The 19,393-nt window shown below is 51.1% G+C and overlaps 6 protein-coding genes across 6 annotated transcripts; 4 read left to right on the top strand and 2 right to left on the bottom strand.

Moving 5' to 3' along the window:
* Positions 1-1,562: 1,562 nt before the first annotated feature.
* Positions 1,563-4,008, top strand: BDV14DRAFT_207723 (sugar porter family MFS transporter; the record flags this gene model as incomplete). The annotated part of the gene is made up of 6 exons (XM_073775206.1): positions 1,563-1,617; positions 2,086-2,355; positions 2,430-2,589; positions 2,650-3,184; positions 3,246-3,644; positions 3,726-4,008. 6 exons carry the CDS (start codon positions 1,563-1,565, stop codon positions 3,957-3,959), a joined length of 1,653 nt encoding a protein of 550 aa, XP_073629884.1. The 3' UTR covers positions 3,960-4,008.
* A 62-nt stretch (positions 4,009-4,070) lies between these two features.
* On the bottom strand, positions 4,071-7,778 carry BDV14DRAFT_170376 (uncharacterized protein). The gene is made up of 4 exons (XM_073768193.1): positions 7,117-7,778; positions 6,800-7,061; positions 4,607-6,741; positions 4,071-4,539 (listed from the first exon to the last, which is right to left on the bottom strand). Exons 1-4 carry the CDS (start codon positions 7,432-7,434, stop codon positions 4,147-4,149), a joined length of 3,108 nt encoding a protein of 1,035 aa, XP_073629883.1. The 5' UTR covers positions 7,435-7,778; the 3' UTR covers positions 4,071-4,146.
* Positions 7,779-8,340: 562 nt separating this feature from the next.
* BDV14DRAFT_207721 (cytochrome P450) lies at positions 8,341-10,299 on the bottom strand (the record flags this gene model as incomplete). The annotated part of the gene is made up of 5 exons (XM_073775205.1): positions 8,341-8,947; positions 9,008-9,586; positions 9,635-10,014; positions 10,072-10,135; positions 10,197-10,299. The coding sequence occupies 5 exons, from the start codon at positions 10,297-10,299 to the stop codon at positions 8,472-8,474; spliced, it is 1,602 nt and encodes a 533-aa protein (XP_073629882.1). The 3' UTR covers positions 8,341-8,471.
* A 331-nt stretch (positions 10,300-10,630) lies between these two features.
* On the top strand, positions 10,631-11,731 carry BDV14DRAFT_188590 (putative short-chain dehydrogenase/reductase family protein; the record flags this gene model as incomplete). The annotated part of the gene is made up of 3 exons (XM_073771083.1): positions 10,631-11,217; positions 11,281-11,556; positions 11,611-11,731. The coding sequence occupies 3 exons, from the start codon at positions 10,631-10,633 to the stop codon at positions 11,729-11,731; spliced, it is 984 nt and encodes a 327-aa protein (XP_073629881.1).
* A 217-nt stretch (positions 11,732-11,948) lies between these two features.
* Positions 11,949-12,942, top strand: BDV14DRAFT_207719 (SDR family NAD(P)-dependent oxidoreductase; the record flags this gene model as incomplete). Its single annotated transcript, XM_073775204.1, has 4 exons — positions 11,949-11,988; positions 12,046-12,293; positions 12,353-12,632; positions 12,689-12,942. 4 exons carry the CDS (start codon positions 11,949-11,951, stop codon positions 12,940-12,942), a joined length of 822 nt encoding a protein of 273 aa, XP_073629880.1.
* Positions 12,943-13,981: 1,039 nt separating this feature from the next.
* Positions 13,982-19,330, top strand: BDV14DRAFT_207718 (type I polyketide synthase; the record flags this gene model as incomplete). Its single annotated transcript, XM_073775203.1, has 2 exons — positions 13,982-14,056; positions 14,105-19,330. 2 exons carry the CDS (start codon positions 13,982-13,984, stop codon positions 19,328-19,330), a joined length of 5,301 nt encoding a protein of 1,766 aa, XP_073629879.1.
* Between the last annotated feature and the right edge of the window lie 63 nt (positions 19,331-19,393).

Genomic DNA, 19,393 nt, shown 5'->3' with positions numbered 1-19,393 from the left:
TCTCTAGGTAGATACCTAGCTTGATGAGTACCAAATGAAAGTCATGCCCTTTGGGTCGATATAGTGCTGAACAGAACCAAGTCATCACGCCCATACTGCTTCCATCACCAAAAGACGTCACACCGCATATCAGCATTATCTCACTCTCGGCGTCATGTCCGAAGATTCTGCCCCCAACTCTGGATTTTCTCCCTGCCTAGCCCTCTCAATAAACGCTCGTGTCTAGTCAGCATAAACAGAAAACGCTCTCTCACTGAGGCCGTTTATCCCAGAATATGAAGCAAGCATCGCAATGTAGATGATATCGACGTTCTCATATTTCACCAACTCCGCATAGAGCCTATGTACCTTTGCCCTTCTCTAAGCCTGAACATGGACCGCGCTGACAACCTGCAACTTCGGTGACTGTTTGCCGGATATCGGATATGCCTCGTATAGTGGAATCGACGAGACGTCTTTCGCGAAGGAATTGGAATTCCACCGGTGGCTATTTTGCCCCAGCGGCATGGCTAGGGGTTGTCATGAAGTGATACTTGCTTGGACCTGAGGGTTACTGCCCTCAAAAGATGTGTAGTCAATTGCCGAGGGGCCACGCGAGGTTTAAGTTGTGAAGTTGGGAGCCCTGGGGACTGAGGATATCAAACGATCTTTCGGAGAACTAGGCTTATACAACCATTCTCGGCTACGACAATGGTCATGAACATGTCGATGGATATATCCTCGCTCCAGCCGACAGCAACTACACAGTATAGCGCCGCGCTCCTACATTGCCGAAATGCCACATATTACCGAATATCGCTTGCCGCTGGCGTCCTGGCATGAGAGAATGATTTATATTCAAGGACCCGGTGAATAGTCTCCGATATGGTTCTACGTTACAACTTCGGTTTTGAAATTCTACATGGCTTTATTTGCCTGTTGGAATGGTCAAAGAGAATAACCCATCTAGTCAATGATAAGAGACTAGATCTTGAATAAGACACGGAGCCGTCCAGCATCATCATCATCATCATCATCATTGCCGACCCTAACATTGCCATGGCTTCGGCATCCAATGTCCGATCCAGGTCATTCTCGGGGGGCGAAACGCGGGGTTGGACCCACTGGCTGGGCGAAGTCTGGGGGTGGCAATCAGCACCTGGAAATGCAAAAGCTCATATAGGCAATACGCAAAATCGTTATAGACAGCGCCAGATACAACCGGCTGGGATATATTAGAGGTCCAATCGTCCCTTGCCTGTGTCACGCCGGTGCGATTGTTATCTTAACAAAACTCAGGAATGCCGAATATTTTGTCATTTTTGATCAAATTAGTGAATCACTTGGCTAACGAGCCATGCGCTGCATGGACCTAGCCCAGCGAAAGAGGAAAGGATGACATTGGGCACACACCCTATCACTACTGCTACGCGTGGCCAGGCGGGCGAGACGGCATACTTGCCACAATGGCACACCGCACCGTTCGGACAAGCGACGACTGGAACGAGTGGGTACGACAACAATACCGGACCAGTAGTCAGCAAACGATTACAAGATAGGGTTCAGGAGGGGTCTTTGAAACAATGGAGGTCATGGGCATTCACCACGTGACGCCCCTGGGCCCTCAGATCCAGTCCAGTCTACCCCCACTGTCCCCGTGGGGTGAGAAGATGCTTCCAATGATCTGCGGACGGATAGCAAATCGCCCCAGTCTCTCGCCAAGTTGACTGCGCTCCGTCTCTTTCTCGCCTTCCCCATTCGCCGTGCAATCCTACCAATGGCCAATAGCATTCCAAGTCGGCAATGATAATCCGGGGTAGGAGACGCAGACCATCTACTCGCTATGAAGCAATGCATGCGATGGACCTTCAAGCGGGTTGAGTTTAAAAGGACCGTGATAGCCCATTCTTTGTGTCCTGCTGCTCAAGCTCCTCACCCTCGACCAATCTTCTTCCATCACTTCCCACACATATCATTCGTCTCCCGTTCGGTACTTCCCCGGAGAACATCCAATGGACAAGAAAGACCCCTCTGCGATGCGCGATACATCCGCCGACCATGTCGAAATAGTGACCGACCAGCACGAAGCCATAACCGCAACCAAAGAAACACAAGGCGAGGCCCCAGTCTGGGAGTCACGACGGGCATACACCAAGAGCGGACTGGCCGGACTTTTCTCGTCTCGCTATGTCTTTCTTTGCGCGCTCTTCGCAACCCTCGGTGGTCTACTCTTCGGGTACGATCAGGGTGTCGTATCTATCACTCTTGTCATGCCACAGTTTCTAGAAGAGTTTCCGGATGTTTCGCCAGAGGCGTCGGGGGCTGGGTTTAAGAAGGGCCTTATGACTGCTATTCTTGAATTGGGGGCCTTTCTTGGTAAGGCATAACCTATAAGCTACCATATCGATACTTGCATCAGGAATGCAGGTTAATTTGACTTTATACTATAGGCGCCATGAACCAAGGCTGGATCGCTGATAAAATTTCTCGCAAATGGAGTATTTTCACCGCGGGTCTTGTTTTCATTGTTGGCGGTGCCTTGCAGACTGGAGCCGTGTCGTTTGCCATGTTGACCGTCGCACGGTTCATCGGTGGAGTCGGTGTGGGAATGTATGTCTTTGTCATTTCATTACCTTCCTACTGAATATTTCTGACCACACCTCTACATAGGCTTGCTATGGTGGCCCCTCTCTACATCTCCGAAATCGCCCCTCCTGAGATTAGAGGTACTCTTCTCGTCCTCCAGGAACTCTGTATCGTCACCGGAATCGTTATTGCATTCTACATCACCTACGGCACACGCTATATGTCCGGCCATATGGCGTGGCGTCTCCCATTCTTGATCCAGATCGTTCCAGCAGTCGTTATGTGCGCTGGTACATTCCTGCTCCCCTATTCCCCCCGCTGGCTATGCCAAAACGGCCGAGACGAGGAGGCGCTCCGAACCCTCGCGAAGATCCGGCAGTTGCCCATCGACAACGAACTCGTCGTACAGGAATGGTACGATATCCGCGCCGAGTGCGCTTACCGCAAGGAAAAGTCCGAGGAGCAGCATCCCAACTTGAGTCAACCTGGCTTCTGGAATGCCGTCAAGTTGCAAGTCTCCCTGTTTGTCGACTGCTGGAAGATGCCTATTTATAAGCGGACGCAGGTTGCTGTGGGACTGATGTTCTTCCAGCAGTTTGTTGGGATTAATGCTCTTATCGTATGTCTCCCCGTACATCCATTAGCTTTCCTTGGACTAACATCTTGTCTTCCCTTCACAGTACTACTCCCCTAGCCTCTTCGAAAGCATGGGCCTAGACTACGAAATGCAACTCACCATGTCCGGCGTTATGAATATCTGCCAGGTAGTCGCATGCGTCTGGTCCCTCTGGGGCATGGACCGGTTCGGTCGCCGGAAACTTCTCTTGACGGGGTGCGTGGGGATGTTCGCTTCGCACTTCATTATCGCGGTCCTGGTGGGCAAGTACGCCGGGAACTGGGATGCGAATCGCGCAGCTGGGTGGGCTAGTACGGCCTTCTTGCTCGTCTTCATGTTGGTCTTTGGAGCGACGTGGGGACCTATTCCTTGGGCTATGCCTGCTGAGATTTTTCCTTCGTCGTTGAGAGCCAAGGGGTGTGCGCTTGGGACTATGTCGAATTGGGGGAATAATTTTATTGTTGTAAGTGGTCCACCTTCATTTACCCGTGGACATTTTCTCGGGCTGGAATCTATGGTTGTATTTACGAGGATGTCGTTATAGGGCCTGATCACACCACCTATGATCCAGAACATTGGTTTTGGCACATATGTGTTCTTCTGTTGTTTCTGTGCGATTTCGCTCATCTGGGTCTACTTCCTTGTCCCAGAGACCAACGGTCGTACCTTGGAGCAGATGGACTCCGTTTTCAAAGATCACTCGACGACCGAGGAAGTTGAGCGACAGGCTGCTATTAGGGCGCAAGTCATGCAGCATCCGGGATACGAACAGGCTTAGATGGTACCATGAAAACTGGGAGTTACCAGGAGATTGAGATGGAAGTTACTAGGCTCGGGTGCATGCTGTCGGAAAGAAGATCGATTGCATGGAATGGCTTGTTTATGAATGCCAGCTTCGATTTCATATATCTTGTCGAGTCGACCTACCGTCTGTATATCCTGTACTGGAGCATTATTATATACACTTAGAAATCCCACCGCTTCAGCCAATTGCTCATCATATCGGTACTAATCGGCTGAAGAACCCTCATCGTATGACTGGCTTCCTTAGCACGCTCACATTCCAGTGGAACAGAAAGCGCCCCTTGTCCAGCCACAAGGCTCTCATAGAAGTCGAGTATTTTTAGCGCGGGCTTTGAGTCGAGGTCCGATGGGGAGGGTGATTCGATTGTTCTGAGCTCTGTAATCCATTGCTCCATAGGTACGGTTTCAAGTTTGTAGATGGAGTTGACTGGGTCGAGGAGCGTTTCCCATGAAACGGAGGTAGGGTTTACGAGGTGGAAGACGGAGATAGTGTCCTCTTCTTCTGTTTCATGCCGCATATGGACGATGTCGATGATAATCTTCGCAAGTGAATCCTACACTCCATATTAGCATAGAACCTCTTTTAGCATACAGAGATCACCAAAAAAGAGCGTAGGATACCACAGGAACCCAATCAACTTTGAATGCCCCCAAACTCTCTGGAATCTTCCCGATGAATTTCGACGTCTTCACCAAAGCAGGCAACCACTCGCTTGTATTCCAAAACCCTTTCTCTGAAGAAGGGCCAGCGATTTGTCCCAGCCGATGGATACTAATCGGCACACCAGACTGCTTCGACGCAGCAAGATAGATCCGCTCACAGATATGCTTAGCCTCTCCGTATCCCTGGCGGAGTGTAACGTTGCAATCTTCAAAGGGAACTTCGGGGATGCTGGCTCCATTCGCGTGTGTCCAGCCTCCCACCGCGCCAATGGAAGACATGAAATGAATATGGGCTCCATGGGAGCTCGAGAGACTAAAGTCAATAAGGCTGCGAATTGCGCGGATGTATACGGCTTCGAAGGATTCGACAGTGACGTTGAAGTCCATCCACCAGGCGTTGTGGACGATTATGTTGACGGATTTGAGGATCTCGTTATACTTGATTTTGTTGATGCCCAGCTTATCCTCGCCGAGTGATGTCTTGATAAATTCGACCTTGTCATTGTATAGGATGGCACCGTCCAGTCCCCGTTCATTCAATGCCGTCTTTTGGCGCTCTTTGCTGCCGTCCCTGGTGAGACAATAAATCTTCTTGACGGCTCTATCGGCGCAAAGGGCATCAAGCAAGTAACACCCCAGTGAGCCCGTCGAGCCAGTAAGTGCAACGGTGAGACTATTCTTCGCACAGCGGTAGGGCAGGTCGGCTGTGTACTTGGCAACTAGGCCATCGATCAATTCGCGTCTGGACGTGGTTTCCGAAGAGGGCGATCCACTTTGGCTGGTATGGAGGAAGCTTGCGAGCTTACGAATTGTTGGGTACCGATATATTGTTTGTGGTGTGATGTCTGAGAGCCCAGCGGAGCGTAGTGCTCGTGCTAGTTGGATGGTGCGGAGGGAGTCAAGTCCAGCGTTGTATAGATCGGTATCGTCAGCGCAAGACGCCAGGTTCGAGACATGGAACACCACATTGCGGACGAACTCCAGTATTGTGGGGAGATTGGCATTGGCAGGCAACGTAAAAGGCACCTCTTCAACATCAGGCGCCTCATAAAGCTGCTCAATCTCCTCCTTGTAGTCCGTCGTGACAATACCACGACGCGTACTCCCCTTCGGGGTAGTCGCGAACGGTTTCTCGCGACTCGAAAGACCAAATCGATTCTTCATGACATGCCCATGAGCAGGGCTAATACGGTTCGCCTCTTCAACCGTAGGCCAAACAAGGTCGATTGTATTAGCATCCGGCCCAAGCGCATCAACCTGAGCCCAACTCGGCTCGATCAACAACGCCGTCTGAAACCTTCCCAACCCCACAACAAGCGCCCTCGAAACAAGCGAATGCCCCTCAATAATCTTCTCCATAGTAACAGGATTAAACTTCTCCCCATTGTTAAACACAATGACATCATCCAGCCGCCCCTGGAACTTCCACAAGTTCGGGACCTCGGGATGAGGCGCATACAGATCCTTGGTATGGTACGCGTCAAGATCCGGGAACGTATGGAATATAGGCTGTAGTTCGAATCGTTCATGGCGATGGATGACCATTTCGCAAAGCCCATTCTCGACATGTTCCATTTTTATACCGAAGGTAGGACTCCATTCGAAGTATGACCAGTCTCCGTTCTCGGGGAGGAGGGAGAGCACGAACCCGCCTTCTGTCATGCCGAGGAAGGAGACTAGTTGGGTGTATCGCGCTACTTTGTTACCGACGTCTGGTGAGAGTGGGCCGCCGCCGAAGTAGACGCGCTTTAACCTTGATAGGGCTCCAAGGGACGCGGAGTCAGATGAGAGGTCTTCTAGTATAGAAGGCGGGAAGAGGGCGGCTGTTGGTTTCGTCGTGGAGATGACGGTCCTGACTAGATCTGTTGATAGGGGCTTATCGGGCATTATGACGCACGGAACACCATGGAAGACAGCCATGATGAGCAGTGCGAATCCCATGAGGTGAAAGAAAGGGGTTGTGGAAAGGATTAGGTCGTTCGAACTTAGTCTATCTGGTACGCCCGCTACGCGGCCATCCGGGACTGGGACATAGCGGCCGAAGTCAAGGGCGCCGAAGTAGCCAAATGTGAAATGAATAGGCTTTGGAAACCCTAGCAAGTCATATTAGCAATCGGCACCACACAACGAAGGATGTAAGGCATCACGCACCTGTAGTGCCCGAGCTATGTGCGATGAAGGCAACTTCGTTTTCGATCTCCTCGTAAGTCTTTTCGAACGGATATGCTTCGCAGTCATTTGATATGAGATCCAAGAAGGATGGTACCTCGGCCCGCTGGACATTGGAGGTTTCCGAGCAGATCTCATCGGCAATATACCCCTTCTCGATGCTAACAGCGAGCTTAGAGCAACCTACCATCTGAAACAAACGAACATGAGCGGCAGTGGAATTGCGAGTAGAGGACATCAACGGCTAATTAAACAACATTAGTAACACTGTATCCCAACACTGCTACCATGGCACCAACCTTATACCCAGTCTTATTACAAGCAACCACCATAACAAGGTACCGCACATCGTTGGGCCCCATGTAAGCCAAAGTCTCCTTGTAGCAGTCACCCTTTCCAAAGCTCTGAACAATCCACCAGGATAACGAGTTGATTGCATGAGCAAGTGTCTTTGTACTTAGGTCTCCGTAGGCCTTGGCGCTGTCAGGCGGCTCCGGCATGGAACATATTCTCCTCTCTGGATCCAAGACGGCGAGTTCGTCGATGACTTTAGCCATAAGTCGCTTCCCAAGATTGGGGATACCGGATTCCGCTGCCTTGTTGAGGAGGAGATTCATGTTGAATGGATAAGTGTTGAACCGACTTCGAATGTAACAAGGTGACAGAGATAGAAGTGTATACAAAGCAGGGGAAGAGCGTTGATTGCTTGAGAATGTATGGGTTTCCTAGGGGTGATGGAGAGGGTGGTGCCCAGCGAAGAATACCCGACACCCAAGTACAAGGCTGATGTCACAGCAACTGCCAGAAGTACCTGTGCAAGGGTGTGTTTGTTCCATGCTCTGACCTGCCGCCTGACAATAATGCCATTGTGACTCTTGCGTACCCATCACACCGCTGCTGGTCCAAGGTGGGGAGTCCCCAGCCCGAAGGATCAATCTAGCATTGCATCACGGTATTCACACCGAGTAGATGGCCCGAGACCCGGAGAGTCATGCATTCTGCACGGATTCCAAGATAGTCTTGCCGTACATCTGCAAGAATCTGGGTCTGGACCATCAGCAGACCAAGAACGTGTCGTCCGTGCGTCAGTAGGCTACCTACCTATGACCCAATTCTTGGTCTACCAAGATCAACACGCATTAGGGCGAACTTTAGCATTCAAATGATTCCGGGTATGATGTTCACCAAGAAGTTGGCAGACGCTACTGCATGACACCTGCAGTCTGTGACGAACATGGCGATCGGGTTCCACTGTAACGAACGATGGATCTCGGGACTTGGCTGGGTTGGAATGGTGCCACGTTGCGAATGGCCATTTCGTGGATCACAGCTTTTTTTTCCCATTGCTTAGAAATATTTCTCATGTATGATGCCAGGTTTACTATCACCCGATGACGTGGGTTGAAGTCGCAAGGTCCCGTCTAAAGGGACGGGCTAAAAACCCTAATTTTGGGCTTAACTATTCTGCTGCAAAAGTTTGATAATACAACAAAGTTTCAATTACTGACAATAAGTTGCATCTGCTGGAATTATATGTCACAATTTCTTGTGGGGGCAAGATAACCCATCATCATAGGAGTCTGAATAAGCAAGACTGTCGAGATAACAATCACAATATAACCAAAATCAATAAAAACTTCAAGAAATCGAAAAACTATATCTCATAGTGACTGAAAACACCCTCTTCTGCCCTGGCAAACTCAGCACGAATAGTCTGTCCGCGCTCCCCAGACCGCAACTTGAAATCCACAGCAAAAGGCAACGGACACCTCAGGAACCCATCACTATAGCCCGTGGGAGGATCACAGGAAATTGGTATAGGTATGCCGGTGGAATCGACCTTCGGCGTGATTTCAAACGCCCATAGAATTTTCGCAATGGCGATGAACAGACCTCGTTCTGCTAGGTGAATTCCGGGACAGATGCGGCGACCTGCACCATACCCGTAATGATCGCGGTTTTTGTAATCGGGCGACGATGCATACACATTCGCCAGCTCGGTTCGCCCGTCGTATCTGGACGGATTGAATTGGTCTGGGTTGTTGTGGATGCTGTTGTCGTGGTGCAGGCCCCAGACGTTCATTATGACCGTGGAGCCAGCTGGGATGCTCATCCCGTCGATTGTACACTCTACATGACTAGGTCAGCCTGTGAAAACCTAGAGGAGTGGAGAAAAAAACCGCGGCTCACCTTTACTTGTGGCGTGTGGGAATGCGGTGGGCATTACCGGACGCCAGCGCATGGTCTCCTTGATAATCATAGTTATGTAGGGAAGGGTGGCGTACTCGTTCCAAGTAGGACTTCTTTCAGCACCAATGGCCTGATCAATTTCTTCGCGTGCCCGGGCTTGAATCTCGGGGTATAGCGCCATTGCTTGAACAAAGGCAAGCAGAGTAATCGCTGTTGTGTCAGACCCACCTTCAAGTAGATTCCCGACCATAAGATCAATCTCGTGCCTTGTTAATTGAAGTTTCTCTTGTTGGTCGAGAATGATGTCTAGATAGCTCTCTTTCTTTAGAAACTTTGATTGTTCTCTGCGACGTATAACTCGGTCGACGAGCGGTCCGTAGACGGAGTCCATCGTCTTCGCGATCTCAACCGCACGAGACTTCCAGTTATTGAAGAAACGTTGAGGGATCCACGCGAAGAATGGGAAAATATCAACGGGAGGCGTGGCACCCATCTCAAAAATCTCTGAAAAGCCGTCCAACACTGTGTACAAAGCTTCCATGTGGTCGGCCGCTGGCGTCGGGGTACGGATCCCGGTAACTAGAGAATGATTAGTGCATAGCCAAGGTAGCTGTAAGCAGTACCGACCCAAGCTCATGATGATACTATTCGAGTATCGCTTGCAGTGGCCCATAAAGTCATCGGGACTGTCACATAGATCACGCAGCAGCTGAGAGCCTTCAGCATTCTGAAGATGGTGATAGTTGTTCTCGCAGAGGGGCTCGTTGAAGAATTGATGATAGAGTTTCCGACCCCGTCGCCATCTGGCATCTGGGCCAAGGAACATCAGGTGGTCATGGTGTAGAATGAGGTTATCGGCTATGTAGGATTTTGGTCGATCGCTGAAGTTGGCGGACTGTTTGTCGATAAGCTGTTTGACAAGGTACGGCGAGTTCAGCACGACGAGGGTCTGTGGACCAAGCTTGACTGAGAAAATAGGGCCATAAGTGTATTGCCATTGTGTAAATCTGTACAATATCAATTAGTGCCGTAAGATGGAACGAGTTGACAAGCAGCAAACATACTTGAGATGAGATCCTGTCTTCGGAAGCTGGTGAAGATTGCCGATGATGGGTAAACAAGGAGGGCCTAAACACTCGACTCAGCACTCACTGCACCCACACGAAGATAGAAGACGAAGAGCTTTTACCTGGAGGCAGACCAGGGGCCCTCAGTCCAGGAAACTGCCGCCGAATCAGCAAGACAACAGTAACCACCGCAAGAGTAGCAAGAGCAGCAAAGACGAGCAACATTGTTAGTGGGAACAAAAATTCAACTAACAGCAAATGACAGATTTCAACCCCTCACTGTCTCAGAATCTGGCTTCTATTATCCTCCAGAAACTTGGCTGCGTTTCTTTGTACACCATTACGCCATCCAGCGTACTGTCTAAGCGAGCTGCATACTGACGATCAATGAAATGACGATCGGGGAAACCGACGATCCTAGGACCTCGAACGAACGAGTAACAGGAAGTCGCTCTCTGCAACCATACCCCCTGGTACATACCGGTATACTTTGGAAGATTTAAATGGAACTGTGTAGTGTTGATTCCCTCACCAAACCAACGACTCCATCGCCACCATGTCTCTGCCTTCCTTCCTCTACTCGCAATTGTTCGTCGGGCTTCCTGTCCCCTGTCATGACTTCACCGGTCAGGCTATCGTCATCACAGGCGGTAACACTGGCCTGGGCCTGGAGGCCGCTCGACACATGCTGAAGCTGAACGCGGCCCACATCCTCCTGGGCGTCCGTAATTTATCCAAAGGCCAAGCCGCCAGAGAAGAGCTTCAGCAGTCCACGGGGAAAGGTGACCGAATTACTATCGTCCAAGTCGATATGGAAAGGTACGAGTCTGTACAGTCCTTCGCAACCTCCGTGGCAAAGTTACCTCGCGTCGACGCGGTCATTCTCAACGCAGGAAAGATAGCACAGGACTTCTACATAGCAGAGGAAGACGAAAGTACAATTACCGTCAATGTCGTCAGCACCATGTTGCTCGCTCTCTTGGTTCTCCCCAAGCTACGCGCATCAGCTGAGTCTGGACGTCCAAGTCCTCGACTTGTAATCGTGGCTTCTGATCGACACGTTATGACGAACCTCCCTGAGTGGAAAACACCGAATACGTTCGAGACCCTGCGAAGGAATACGAACTCTGGGGCAGATGATCGGTATGCGTCGAGATCTCACTTTCAAGGAATATCCCACGCAGTCGCTGACGTTCAACCTTCCAGATACTACGCGTCCAAACTCTTATCGGTACTATGCATGCGCCAACTAGCCAGCCTCACTGCGTCATCCGATCCAAAGGTGGTGATCAACGGGCTAACACCAGGATATTGTTCCACTGGTCTGGTGAACGAGGTCGGAGGGCGTTGGGGCTGGGAGCTGTGGGCCATGAAGCTGGCCCTAGCACGAACGCCAGAGCAAGGATCCAGGACGCTAGTTCATGCAGCTACTTTGGGCTGGGAAGGACACGGAAAATACTTGAATGACTGCAAGATTGACGAGTAGGTTCTCCTTCCAAGGCATTTTGCTGGGCTATGCTAACTCCCGTGTTGCAGCGGTGCGCTGTCAGCCTTCGTTAGAAGTGAGGAGGGAAACCAGGCGCAGCTGAAGGTTTGGACTGAGTTGGTGGAGAAGCTTGAGCGGATCTCTCCTGGTGTATCTGCAGCTATTGACTAGATCGAGTATCTGTGCGATTGAATCAGATCATTATTTGAACTTAACGGGACATCCTACGTAGCTGTGGAGCTCTAGATTAATACCAACAGAATGGTGTACAAGAGAATATACAAAAGGCAAACGCCTTTATCGCTGAATTAAACTGATGTTTACATTACCCATTATCCAAACCAGGGTAGGAAGAGAAAAGGACAATCGTACGCTTGAGAACTCCGCAATGATTACTCTACACGGGATCGCCCTGATCACAGGCGCAGGCAAGTCTTTCCTCCAATTATAGCAATTTTTTCCTACTGACATCAATAAACTCGTAGGAAGCGGAATAGGCCAGGAATGCGCGCTAGCATTTGCCGCACATGGCGCACTTGGCGTCATTCTCGCGGATCTAGATCTCGCCAAAGTTCAGGTAACGGCAGAAGAGAGCAAGAAGGCTGCTACTAATCCCGCATATCGGGCCATAGCCATTGCGGTCGATGTGGGTGATGCGGGTCAGGTCCAGGGCATGGTGTCGTGGGCAACGGAGATTTTCGGGAGAATTGACTATAATGTCAATTGCGCGGGAGTAGGTACTTATTCAGCAGCTGTGTTTGGCCCCTTACTGAACCAAGGAAAATTTGATAGGTATCAATGTCCTCCGCGATATCAATGGAGGATATCACTCCCGAGGAATGGGAGCGGGTCAATCGCGTGAACGTCCTTGGAATACTGCACTCTATTCAGGCCGTGGCCAAGATCATGAAAAATCAGGATCGCAAAGACGTGCTTATTCGAGGCCGGGTAAGAGACGCAGGAAGAGGGTCAATCGTCAACATCGGATCGATCCATTCGTTTCTCACCGCTCCTGGGACTGCTCAGTATACAGCGTCTAAACATGCTATGCTGGGTCTCACGAAATCAGCAGGTAGGTTATGGTAGCATCGATCGTTCTGTGATTGTGGAGATTAACTGCTGTTACAGCGATCGATTGCGCCGCCGAAGGTATTCGGGTCAATGCTGTGTGCCCTTCGTATGTTAGCACGCCTATGATCAATGGTAATCCAGAGCTAGCTCAAATTCATGATGTGATTCCCAGGATTATCCCACTGGGAAGGATTGCAGAGCCATGTGAGGTTGCGGACGTGGCCATATTGCTTTCGAGTAGCATGACGAGCTATGTCACAGGTGCTGCATGGATGGTCGATGGGGGATTCACGTCGTGTACATCGATTTAGAACAGCTGTATCCTAGACGCTATACGGCAATGTCAATAATCCAACATTGTAGACATTTTGGCAGCTTGTTTTGTCGAATCGCAGTACCGGGTAGAGATGCCGACCAATTGAGAACCAGTAAACCTGGAAACGACGTACTGAATTGTGTTTCTTCAAACCTTGCATATATTGGCTAAGCGATGGAGCCGCGAAGGATTACCTCCAGCGCAGCAGAGAAAATGAAGGGCAGGAAATGGAGGGCAGGAGGAGGGTTGTGAGACGTCACATGCACCAGGAACCCTCAGCGGATCTTAGCCAGCCATGAGCGAATGGGCAAGGGTCGATTGAACAACAACATTATCGCTGTGTTGTGCTGAGCGGGCCCACATGTTCGTGTATGGGGGAGCTTCTTCTGCCAAAATAGACCGGTGTCTAGAAAGGTCTGATCGACGCCGTGGAACATGATAATCATCCTCAGACCTCGACGCAAGGACCACGTAGTTATGATTTTTATGCACGAGTGTCGATCTTTTGACAACTAGCAAATCTGGGTGACGAAGTGAATCGGTGCCGATCACAGCCCATCTGTGGGCGAGCTAACAAGAAGCACAACACAACAGCTGGGCAATAAGCAGCCTAATCTTGTATTTAGGACTTCATACCAGGAATTGAACTGGTGATGACGTTGCGAGACTGCGTTTTGGTCAATCCTTGCCTGCTCATGGCGTGAAATCCCTGCTTGATCTGGCATAGAGATACGCAAGTGGACCAGATTAGGTTCTGCAGGATGCGGCGTGCAGATCGTATCTAGGCGAGGCCAAGTCACAAATACACCACCTGCAAAGAAGCAAAAGAAATGTTGCGACACCCCGGTATGTGGATCTGGCTGGCGAGAGACGTATGACGCTCCTGATACCACCGAGGGATTAATCAACAAGCCAGACGGCCAATGAGTGCCCGAACGGCGATGACTTTAGAACTGTGCTCTCTTCTCCGGTTCCTAGGGTTCAGCCTCAACGTGAAAAGTCACTACTGCTGAGCATAAACAACCGCAAGCATAATGTCAACGACATCTACGTCTTCGACCGGTTCAACGACAAACCGTCCGAGTCCAACAACACCATGCAGTGAGCCGGTATGTGACATCAGGTGAAAATCCAGACAGCTCCTAACCACGCATTAGCAGGATATGTTTTCCGGCGTCGCCATAGTTGGGATGGCATGCCGAGTGGCTGGCGACGTCCAGAGCCCTCAGCAACTATGGGAGTTTATACTCTCCCAGAGGGATGGCTCTTCAAATATTCCAACCGAGCGCTGGGCGCCGTACTATGCCCGGGACCATCGGAATAAGCGGATTCTGGACAACGGTATCAAGAGAGGATACTTTGTCCAGAACATCGACGATTTTGATTGTCAGTTCTTCGGGATCTCGCCAAAGGAGGCCGAGCAGATGGACCCCCAACAGCGGTTGTCACTTGAAGTGGCATGGGAAGCATTGCAGGATGCTGGAATTCCTGCCGGTTCATTGAAGGGTACAAACACTGCCGTGTTCTGGGGAGTGAACTCGGACGACTACTCGAAACTCGTCCTGGAAGACTTGCTAAACGTCGACGCCTGGATGGGAATCGGTACCTCATACTGTGGCGTCCCTAACCGCATTTCTTATCATTTGGATATAGTGGGCCCAAGTGCTGCCGTTGACGCTGCGTGTGCATCCTCTCTTGTAGCTGTGCACAATGGGGTCACAAGTATTCTGGCTGGAGAGTCAGAGACTGCTATTGTAGGCGGGGTGAATGCGCTTTACGGTCCTGGCCTGACGACAGTCCTGCAAAGAGCTGGTGCATTGTCTGCAGACGGTCGATGCCGCTCGTTTGACGACGGCGCAAAGGGCTATGGTCGTGGTGAAGGAGCAGGTGCTGTTGTACTGAAGCGCTATGAGGCAGCAGTAAGAGATGGCGATCACGTCCTTGCACTTGTAAAGGGGTCTGCGGTAGCTCATGACGGGAAGACGAACGGGATAATGGCGCCAAATGGCATTGCGCAGACCATGGTTGCCGAACAGGCGCTCAAGGTAGCTAATCTCAATCCGGAAGCTGTCCAGTATATTGAAGCGCATGCGACCTCAACACCGCTTGGTGACCCTACAGAACTCTCTGCTATGCGCGACACATACGGTGTGGATGTCGAGCGACCCCGTTATATTGGGTCCATCAAACCGAACATTGGCCATTTGGAGGCGGGAGCCGGTGTCATGGGGGTGATCAAAGCCGTTCTTGCTCTTCAAAATGCAGTTTTGCCGCCGCAGGCAAATCTCGAAACCCTCAACACACGCGTTGACTGGGAAGCCTCAGGATTAGAGGTCGTTCGGAGCTCGAGAGATTGGCCCAAATGTGATACTCGTCGCGCAGCTGTTTGCTCTTATGGTTACGGTGGAACGGTCTCGCATGCCGTTTTAGAGCACCATCCACTGACATGCGTCCCGGTTCTGAAAGACACTAGCAGTCTCTCCTATCCAACATTCTTGCTGGTTTCTGCACCCCAGAGGAAGAGGTTGTCAGTAATTGCCGAGTCTCTCCTGGCTTGGTTCAAGTCAAATGCAACAGAAGATAATCTTATGAGCATCTGCAAAGCATTGGCAACTCGTCGTGACCAGTACGAGTTCCGGTCGTCCGCACTCATTGAGAATGCTTCGGACGCTTTGGGCTTTCTTGAAGCCTTGCGAAGAGGTACTACCACCAACTTGATGACCGAGGGAAGATGCCTTGCGGTAGAACATCGCGACCGCACCGTGTGGGCGTTCTCAGGCCATGGAGCACAGTGGACGAATATGGGCAAGCAGCTCTTGCACAACAAAATCTTCCTACAAGCAATAAGTTCACTTGACGAGACCGTCCATGGTGAACTTCAGGAGTCTCCCATTGACTGGCTGCGAAACGGCGACTTCGAGTCAACAGACCGCGTCCAGATCCTGACATATATTATGCAGATCGGAATCAGTGCTATCCTGCAAAGCAAGGGGCTGTTTCCTGACGCTATCATTGGTCACTCTGTCGGGGAGATTGCTGCGAGTGTTGTTGCCGGTGCCTTGTCGTCGGTCGAGGGGGCATTAATCGTCACTCGTCGAGCCATTTTGTATCGTCGCCTCATGGGCCAAGGCGCGATGATTCTTGTGAATACACCCTTCCAAGAGTTCAATGCCCAGTTCCAAGATTGTGGCGATGTGGTGGCCGCAATTGACTCATCTCCTTCCTCTTGCGTCGCGGCAGGAAGCACGGACGCCGTTGCCTCAGTTGCCGAAATATACAAGCACGAGGGTGTCAAAACATTTTCTGTGCGAACTGATATTGCCTTCCATAGCCCAATGATGGATGCACTAAGCGATGATCTGCTGAAAGCACTTGATGGTACACTCAATCCTCAACCTCCAACGGTTAAGCTGTACTCCACTGCCCTGGCGGACATTAGAAGCCCGGCGCCACGAGATGCCAGTTACTGGGCTTCCAACATGGTCAACCCGGTGAGACTTACCACTGCCGTACGAGGCGCGGTTGCGGATGGCTATCGTGTCTTCCTCGAAGTTTCGAGTCATCCTGTCATTTCCCACTCAATAACCGAAACGTTGCTGGACAGTGGGGTCGAGGACTTTGCTGTTGTGCCTACCTTGCGCCGGGATCAAAACGCCGAAAAGAGCATTCTTCATTCTCTGTGCCAACTACACTGCAATGGCGTCGACATTGACTGGGCGAGCCAGATGCCGGGGCCTTGGGCGCCTGGGCTTCCTCCAATACCATGGCTTCACCAGCGGATTGTCCCTAAGATATCATCCGGTGGCAAAGGGATGAAGTTACATGAGCCAACACAGCATACTCTTGTTGGCCACAAGACTACGGTCGCCGGTACCGATACCACTGTGTACTCAACATTGCTGGAGAAGGAATCGAAACCATTCCCCGGTGATCACCCGGTCTCCGGCACAGAGATCGTACCCGCTGCCTGCTTGCTAAATACGTTCATGAAGGCATCGAGTGGGAGGCAGCTGGGGAACATTCAACTCAAGGTTCCCGTTGCTGTGGATGTTCCGAGAAATGTCCAGGTTGTAGTTCAGGCTAGCCAACTCAAGATCCTGTCACGTCTGAGCGGAAGGGTTGGCAGCGACGAGTCCACCAAATCATCGTGGCTCGCCCATACTACTGCAGCTTGGAAAGATGCCCCAGACTCCACGGCTGAGACTGTTGACCTGAGTAAGCTCAATATTGACTTTGGACCGCCACTATCAGATAGCTTTACCATCGACTACTTGGCCCGCGTCGGGGTATCTGCCATGGGATTTCCATGGAAGGTTGTCCAACATTATGGAGATGCAACCAAGATGCTAGCGAGGGTTGACGTGGCCCCAGACATGGAGACACCTGACTGGGACGCCTCGTCTTGGGCACCGTTGCTGGATGCAGCGACTTCGATCGGTTCTTCCATGTTCTTCCAAGAAGAGCGGTTGCGGATGCCTTCGAAAATAGACCATGTCAATGTCTTTACCACATCTGATCCACCAAAGATTGCATGGATCCATGTCACTAAGAACTCAAAATGTGAAGAATGCTCTGACGTCGGCATTCTCAACGATGCAGGACATGTTCTGGTGAGGTTTGTTGCAATGCAATTCTCTGGTATTGAAGGTAAAGGTATGCCGGGCTCGCGAAAGACAGTTGAAGACCTTGTTCACCGGGTTGCCTGGACCCCTGCCACTCCGGCTGAAGAGCCGTTGAAAATTGATCGGGTCCTACTGGTCCGTGGTGATACATCCCCAAGGCCCGAGGCCCTTACAGAGTTATCAAAGAATGTGGACCTCCTCGAGGTCTCCGGAGCCGAGGGCCTGTATGCCCTAACCGAGACAACATGGGCACATGGGACCGTCGTCGCGTATATTCCAACTGGAGCAACCTCCCTCGAAGAGGTCTCCACCACTGCTCGTCAGAATGTTTGGCAGCTGCTGGAAATCATGAAGTTTGCCATCAATAACCGGACCGCCCTCAAAGTGTTCGTATTGACGACCAACGCTATCGGTGCAGACTCGTTGACGGCATTGGCACAAGATCCCCTAGTGGGCCTCTCTCGAGTAATTTCCGGAGAACATCCGGACAATTTTGGGGGCCTATTCGATTGTGAAGATCGGAATATCCCATTGACGGCCATGAAATATATCCAGGCTGCTGATGTTGTCCGAATCCTTGATGGTGTGCCCCGAACAGCGCGGCTCCGCTCCTTACCAAAACAGCTCCGCTCTGAACAAGCTTTTCAATCTCTTCCTCGTCCTGAAGGGACATATCTAATATCAGGTGGGCTAGGCCCACTGGGGCTGGCTACTGCAGAATTTCTCGCAGAGCATGGCGCACGGCGACTCGTCCTGATATCGAGGAGAGCCATTCCACTACGACGCTCATGGCCGACCGCTGATTCCAGTTTCGACCCCATAATCGACAAGTTACAGCAATTGGAAAAGCAAGGTTTATCAATCCATACTCTGTCCCTCGATATCACCAGCCCCGACGCGTCCAAAGAATTATTGACCGAGCTCGACCGACTAAATCTCCCACCCGTCCTTGGTGTCGTTCATGCAGCTGGCGTTCTCGAGAATGAGATGATTCTCGACAGTACGCAAGACGCCTTTAGCCGGGTCCTCTATCCCAAAATTGACGGAGTGCTGGCTCTCCATCGGGCGTTCCCACCCGGTACAGTTGACTTCTTCATGATGTTCTCATCCTGCGGTCAACTGTTCGGTTTCCCCGGTCAAGGGTCGTACGGAAGCGGCAATGCATTCCTCGACGGTCTAGCTACCTACCGTCGCAACCTCGGAGACAACGCGCGGTCCTTTCAATGGAGCTCCTGGCGTGGAATGGGCATGGGAAGCGATTCGGATTTTGTCGCCGCAGAACTAGAGAGCAAAGGTATCACAGATATAACCCGCGACGAAGCGTTTCAGGCCTGGCTACATCTTGCAGAATACGACATTGACCATGGTGTCGTTCTTCGGTCGCGGACTATAGGCGTTGACGAACCACTCCCGTCGCCTCTTTTGCGGGATATTATATCGCGTTCTGCTCGTGAACAGGGCTCGAGTAGCCCACCGTCGCAGCCGAAGTCTTCAGACTCCATGCCACCGTCTGGGCCCGAGCTCAACAGCCATCTCGACGCGAAGATAAGGGCCTGTGTTGGCAGTATCCTGCATCTCGATCCGGGCGATGTTGACTCACGGGCTGCGCTTAGTGATCTGGGCTTGGATTCGGTCATGAGCGTTGGCTTTCGCCGCCAGCTTACGCAAACATTCAAGGTCCAGATTCCGCCGACGATTACGTGGAATCATCCTACCGTTGGACATTTGGTAAAGTGGTTTGCTGGAAAGGTTGGAAAGTAGGGTTCGTCTTTAGAATCTATATAGACATCATATTGTCAAAAGACGGAGAAAATTCCAATGAAG

The sequence above is a fragment of the Aspergillus stella-maris genome, assembly GCF_047715825.1.
Source record: "Aspergillus stella-maris strain CBS 113639 unplaced genomic scaffold BDV14scaffold_16, whole genome shotgun sequence".
NCBI lineage: Eukaryota > Fungi > Ascomycota > Eurotiomycetes > Eurotiales > Aspergillaceae > Aspergillus > Aspergillus stella-maris.
This window is presented reverse-complemented; position numbering and strand designations above follow the sequence as displayed.

Coding starts and splice junctions, on each gene's coding strand:
- BDV14DRAFT_170376 (XM_073768193.1), bottom strand. CDS start 7,434: ATGAATCTCCTCCTCAACAAGGCAGCGGAATCCGGTATCCCCAATCTT. Junction 7,062..7,116: donor GTAATAAGACTGGGTATAAG/GTTGGTGCCATG, acceptor TTGTTTAATTAG/CCGTTGATGTCCTCTACTCG. Junction 4,540..4,606: donor AAGTTGATTGGGTTCCTGTG/GTATCCTACGCT, acceptor TATGGAGTGTAG/GATTCACTTGCGAAGATTAT.